General features: G+C 42.1%; 1 protein-coding gene across 1 annotated transcript; it reads right to left on the bottom strand.

The window, feature by feature from the left end:
• Nucleotides 1–1,379: 1,379 nt before the first annotated feature.
• LOC112853446 (olfactory receptor 2B8-like) lies at nucleotides 1,380–2,318 on the bottom strand. Its single transcript, XM_025916982.1, has one exon. The coding sequence runs from the start codon at nucleotides 2,316–2,318 to the stop codon at nucleotides 1,380–1,382; it is 939 nt and encodes a 312-aa protein (XP_025772767.1).
• Between the last annotated feature and the right edge of the window lie 3,932 nt (nucleotides 2,319–6,250).

Raw genomic sequence — 6,250 nt, 5'->3', positions numbered from 1 at the left:
CCTGTGAAGGGTGGAGTTGGCAGGGGTCTGTGACCTGTTCCTGCCTCCTCCGTGAGCCTGGTCAGAGCAGGACTCTGGCAAACAGTAGCTGCGAAATGTGCAGACTAGGAGGTACAGGAGGGACTTACAGGAGTCACTTACAGTGACTGCGCTCTGATGGCTGATCCAGGAGTGAGTTTAGCAGGATGCAGAGGGCGTGTTCAGAGTGCAGTCACCCTACACTGCACACCCTGCCGTTATGCTAACGTGTGACAGCCCGAAGGCCAGGACAGGGCTACGAAGGTAGGGACACATGAAACTGAGAATCTCCCTTCCCTTCTCTGGGCTCACTGCTGCCGCAGGGGAGGGCCTGGGGGATGGGTTAAAAAGGTGACGGAGAGGGGCGCCTGGGTGGCGCAGTCGGTTGAGCGTCCGACTTCAGCCAGGTCACGATCTCGCGGTCCGGGAGTTCGAGCCCCACGTCGGGCTCTGGGCTGATGGCTCGGAGCCTGGAGCCTGTTTCCGATTCTGTGTCTCCCTCTCTCTCTGCCCCTTCCCCATTCATGCTCTGTCTCTCTCTGTCCCAAAAATAAATAAACGTTGAAAAAAAAAATTAAAAAAAAAAAAGGTGACGGAGATTAAACAGAGTACATATGATGATGGAAATGTGGAATCACTGTATTGTACACCGGAAAGAATATAAAACTGTAGGTTAACTCTAATGGAATGACCATAAAAATTGAATTAAACACTAAACTAATAAAAGTGAATTCTAAAGAAAAAATGTTTTGAAAAACAAAGAAGTGTGTTTCAAAATGAAAACAGTATCACAATGGCAACATGATACCATGGCCTGATATCTGAACAGCTTTACCAGGATGGATGTTAGCAACTCTTGTCCGAGCTAAAGTCTGTTTTTCCTACACTTGCCCTCCTACTTCTGGGAAAAAGTTGTGATCCAGTCAGGCTACAGCCATTGTCATAGAGCCGTGAGCTACTTGAGAGAATCAGCAATAGCAGCCAGCTTTTATAAGAAAATGTTACAGTATTAATATTTATTACAGTGTTCTAGTGGTTTTTATTCTAATTTTGCTATGTATTATGGTGTCTTGTAACCGTCCTTTGCAATTAACAATGGAATAGTGTTCTCTAAAAGGGGGTGAAATGAGAAAATCCTGTGAAACTTTTTACAATATTAATATGATGCAGATGGTTTAGGAACACTAACTCAGCATCTCTGGAGGCTGCCATGCATCCATGAACTTAGAGTTTGAACACTCACTTGCATGAAAGAATGAATTAAAGAAGCTCCCTTCAGAGTTGTCAGGGGAAATGTTGAGGACACAGAAATCTTAAAGATTCTGGCATTCGAAGACTTCCATGAAAGGGTCTTTCCCCAGTCATCTGGAGTCATAGCCCCTACACAACACCTTCCTCATTGCCCCCATCACATCCTTGTTCCGCAGGGTATATATGAAGGGGTTGGCCATGGGGGTGACGATGGTGTAGAAGAGAGAAATGAACTTGCCCTGATCCTGGGAGTAGTTGTTGCTGGGCTGGACGTAAGCATAGATGGCCGAGCCATAGAACAGGGAGACCACCGTGAGGTGGGACCCACATGTCCCAAACGCTTTCCTCTGCCCTGTGGCTGACTTTATTCTTAACACTGCCCTGACTATCTGACCATAGGAGAACGTGATTAATGCCACAGGTATGAGGAGAATGATCACACTGGCAAAGAAGATCTCATTCTCATTCCCAGTGGTGTCAACACAGGCAAGCTTGAGCAGTGGGGTGACCTCACAAAAGAAGTGGTGTATTTTATTTCTCCCACAAAGTGGTACAAGAAAGATGAGCACCGTCTGCAATGAGGAGTTGGCAAAACCAATGAACCACGATGCAGAAGCCATCAGGGCACAGAGACGGGGGTGCATGATCACTGTGTAGTGCAGGGGCCTGCAGACGGCTGCGTAGCGGTCAAATGCCATCACCCCCAACAGAATGCATTCTGTGCCTCCCAACCCTAGAGCGATGAACAGCTGAGCTACACAGCCAGAGAAGGAGATAGACTTGTCTGCTCCCCTGAGATGAACCAGCAGCTGAGGAACAGTGCTGGTCGTGTAACACAGGTCCAGAAAGCTTAGGTTGGAGAGGAAAAAGTACATGGGAGTCTGCAGGTGTGGGTCCAGGAGGGACAACGCAATGATGGTTGTGTTTCCCAGCAGGGTGAGAAGATAGAAGATGAGAAGAACCACAAAGAGGACTCGCTCCAGCTGAGGCCGGTCAGAGAAACCCAGCAGGATAAAGCCAGTGAAAGAACTTCCATTTTTCGGGTCCATCTTTTCTTACTATGTGTTTCCTGTCAAGACCAAGCATTTAGCAATTTATACAATAAATCTCAAAAAAACCCACCAAATACAGTTTGTGGTTGGTGGAATGATCATATGAAAAGATATAGCCATGGGATTTTATGAAAACTATTTGAACAAATGATGCACCCATGAAATTGCCATAGTTTTATGAATTTAGTTCCACATTGTCACAAAAAGTGAATCATTAGTTTTTTAGATAAAAAAAATTAAATAATGGACCTGTTTTTGCCTCAGTCATAGGCAATACGGCCTTTCAGTCTGTGCTTACTAGTACTGTAAAATGTACATACATCTCACTAAATGTAAATGGAGTGAATTCTCCAATGAAAAGACATAGGGTATCAGAATGGATAAGAAAACATGTCCCATCAATATGCTGCTTACAAAGACTCACTTTACACCCAAAGACACCTACGCATTGGAAGCAAGGGGATGGAGCACCATCTATCATACTAGTGGATGTCAAAAGAAAGCTGGAGTAGCCATACTTGTATCAGACAAACTAGATTTTAAAAGAAAGACTGTCACAAGGGATGAAAGAAGGGCATTATATCATAATTACGAAGACATAATGATTGTGAATATTTATGCCCCCAACATGAGACACCCAAATATATGAATCACTTAATCACAAACACAAAGAAACTCATTGATAACAATGCCATAATACTAGGGGACTTTAACACCGCAATTACAACCAGAGACAGATCATCTAAGCATAACATCAACAAGGAAACAATGGCTTTGAATGACACACTGGACCAGATGGAGTTAACAGATATGTTCAGAACATTTCATCCTAAAGCAGCTGAATATGCATTCTTCTCCAGTGCACATGAATCATTCCCTAGAATGGATCACATACTGGGTCACATTAGCCCTCAACAAGCACAAAAATAACAAGGTCATACCATACATATTTTCAAAGTACAATGTTATGAAACTTGAAACCAACCAGAAGGAAACATTTGAAAGACCATGAATACTTGGGTTTAAAGAACATCCTACTAAAGAATGAAAGGGGTAACCAAGAAATTAAGGAGGAAATTAAAAAGTATATGGAAGTCAATGAAAGTGAAAGCATGACTGTCCAAAACTCTGGGATGCAGCAAGGGTGGTCATAAGAGGGAGGTATTTAGCAATCTAGGCCTTCCTAAAGAAGGAAGAAAGGCCTCAAATACACAACCTAACCTTACACCGAAGTGAATTGGAAGAAGAACAGAAAATAAAGCCCCAAACCAGCAGATGACAGGAAATAATAAAGATGAGGGCAGAAATCAATGATATCAAAATAAGAAAACCAGTAGAACAGATCAATGAGGCCAGGAACTTGCTTTGTGAAAGAATTAATGAAATCAATAAGTCCCTAGACAGACTGAGGAAAAGAAAAAGGAAAGGACTCAACTAAATCATGAATGAAAGAGGAGAGGTCACAGCCAACACAGCATAAATACAAACAGTAATAAGAGAAAATTATAAGTAATTATACCCCCAATAAAATGGGCAATCTGGAAGACATGGACAAATTCCTAGAAACCTATCAACTACCAAAACTGAACCAGGAGGAAAGAGAAAATGTGAACACACCTATAATCTGTAAAACAATTGAATCAGTAATCAAAAATCTCCCCAAACAAGAGTCCAGGGCTGGATGGCTTTCCTGGGGAATTGTAGCAAACATTTAAGGAAGAGCTAACACCTATTCGTTTGAAGCTGCTCCAAAAAATAGAAATGGAAGGAAAACTTCCAAACTCATTCTGTGAGGTCAGCAGTACCTTGATTCCAAAACCAGACAAAGGCCCCACTAAAAAGGGGAATTACAGACCAATTTCCCTAATGAACATGGATGCAAAAATTCTCAAAAAGATACTAGCAAACTGGATCCAACATTACATTAAAAGTATTCTGCACCACGATCACGTGGGATTTATACCTGGGATGCAGGGCTGGTTCAATGTCCACAAATCAATCAGTGTGATACATACATTAATACAAGAAAGGATAAGAACCCCATGATCCTCTCAATAGATGCAGAAAAAGCATTTGACAATGTAGAGCATCCTTTCTTGTAAAAACCTTCAAGAAAGTAAGGATAGAAGGAATAGACCTCAAGATCATAGAGGCCATATCCAAAAACCCCACAGTTAATATCATCTCCAATGGGGAAACACTGAGGGCTTTCCCCCTAAGGTCAGGAACATGATGGGGATGTCCACTCTCTCCACTCTTATTCAGCATAGTGTTGGAAGTCCTAGGCTCAGCAATCAGACAACAAAAAGAATAAAGGCCATTCAAATAGGCAAGGAAGAAGTCAAGCGTTTACTCTGCACAGACGACATGACAGTGTACATGGAAAACCCAACAGATTCCACCAAAAACCTGCTACAACTGATACATGAGTTCAGCAAAGTCACAGGATATAAAATCAATGTACAGAAATTGGTCGCATTTCTATACACCAATAATGAAGGAGCAGAAAGAGAAATAAAGAAGTAGATGCCATTGCAATTGCACCAAACCCCTTACAATACCTAGGAATAAACCTAACCGAAGCGGTGAAAGATCTATATGCTGAAAACTGTAGGAAGCTTATGAACAAAATTGAAGAAGACACAAAGAAATGGAAAAATATTCTAGGCTCCTGGATAGGAAGAACAAATATCGTGAAAATGTCAATACTACCCAACGCAATCTATGCATTTCTTGCAAACCCTACCAAAATAACAGCAGCATTCCTCACAGAGCTAGAACAAACAATTCCAAAATTTGTATAGAACCACAAACACCCTGAATTGCCAAAGTCATGTTGAAAAAAAAAACCCAAAAGCGGAAGCATCACAATTCTGGACCTTGAGCTGTATTACCAAACTGTATTCAACAAGACAGTATGGCACCGGCATGAATACAAACACATATATCCACGGAACAGAAGAGAGAACCCAGAAAGAGACCCACAAACCACTAGGTATGGCCACCTAATCTTTGACAAAGTGGGAAAGAAGGTGCAATGGAATAAAGACAGTCTCTTCAGCAAATGGTGTTGGGAAAACTACACAGCGACATGCAGAAAAATGAAACTGGACCACTTTCTTACACCACACACAAAAATGAACTCTAAATGGATGAAAGACCTACACTGAAGACAGGAAGCCATCAAAATCCTCGAGGAGAAAGCAGGCAAAACCTCTCTGATCTTGGCCACAGCAACCTCTTTCTGGACATGTCTCCAGAGGCAAGGGAAACCAAAGCAAAAGTGAACTATTGGGACCTCATCAAGACAGAAAGGTCCTGCACAACAAAGGAAACAATCAGCAAAACTAAAAGGCAACTGAAGGAATGGGAGAAGAATTTGCAAATGACAGATCAGATAAAGGGTTGGTATCCAAAATCTATAAAGAACGTAGGAAATTCAACACTCCAAAATCAAATGATCCAGTGAAGAAACGGGCAGAAGACAGGAATAGACGCTTTTCCAAGGAAGACATCCATATGGCTCAGAGACACATGAAAAGATGCTCAACATCACACATCATCAGGGAAGTACAAATTGAAACCACAACGAGATACATCTCACGACTGTGAGAATGGTTAAAATACACAACTCAGGCAACAACAGATGTTGGCGACGATGTGGAGGAAGAGGAACTCTTTTGCACCGCTGGAGGAAATGCAAACTGTTTGCAGCCACTCTGGAAAACAATTGGAGATTCCTCAAAAAATTAAAAATAGAATTACCTTATGAGGGCATTTATCCAAATCCTCTCCAAAAGTGCTGATTCCAAAGGGCACATGCACCCCAATGTGTATAGCAGCACTATCGACAATAGCCAGGGTGTAGAGAGAGCCCAAATGTCCACCAACTGATGAATGGATAAAGGAGATGTGGAATATATATATAC

This window comes from Puma concolor, chromosome B2, assembly GCF_028749965.1.
Source record: "Puma concolor isolate L17-30 chromosome B2, mPumCon1.1.hap2, whole genome shotgun sequence".
Lineage (NCBI taxonomy): Eukaryota > Metazoa > Chordata > Mammalia > Carnivora > Felidae > Puma > Puma concolor.
This window is presented reverse-complemented; position numbering and strand designations above follow the sequence as displayed.

Coding starts and splice junctions, on each gene's coding strand:
- LOC112853446 (XM_025916982.1), bottom strand. CDS start 2,318: ATGGACCCGAAAAATGGAAGTTCTTTCACTGGCTTTATCCTGCTGGGT.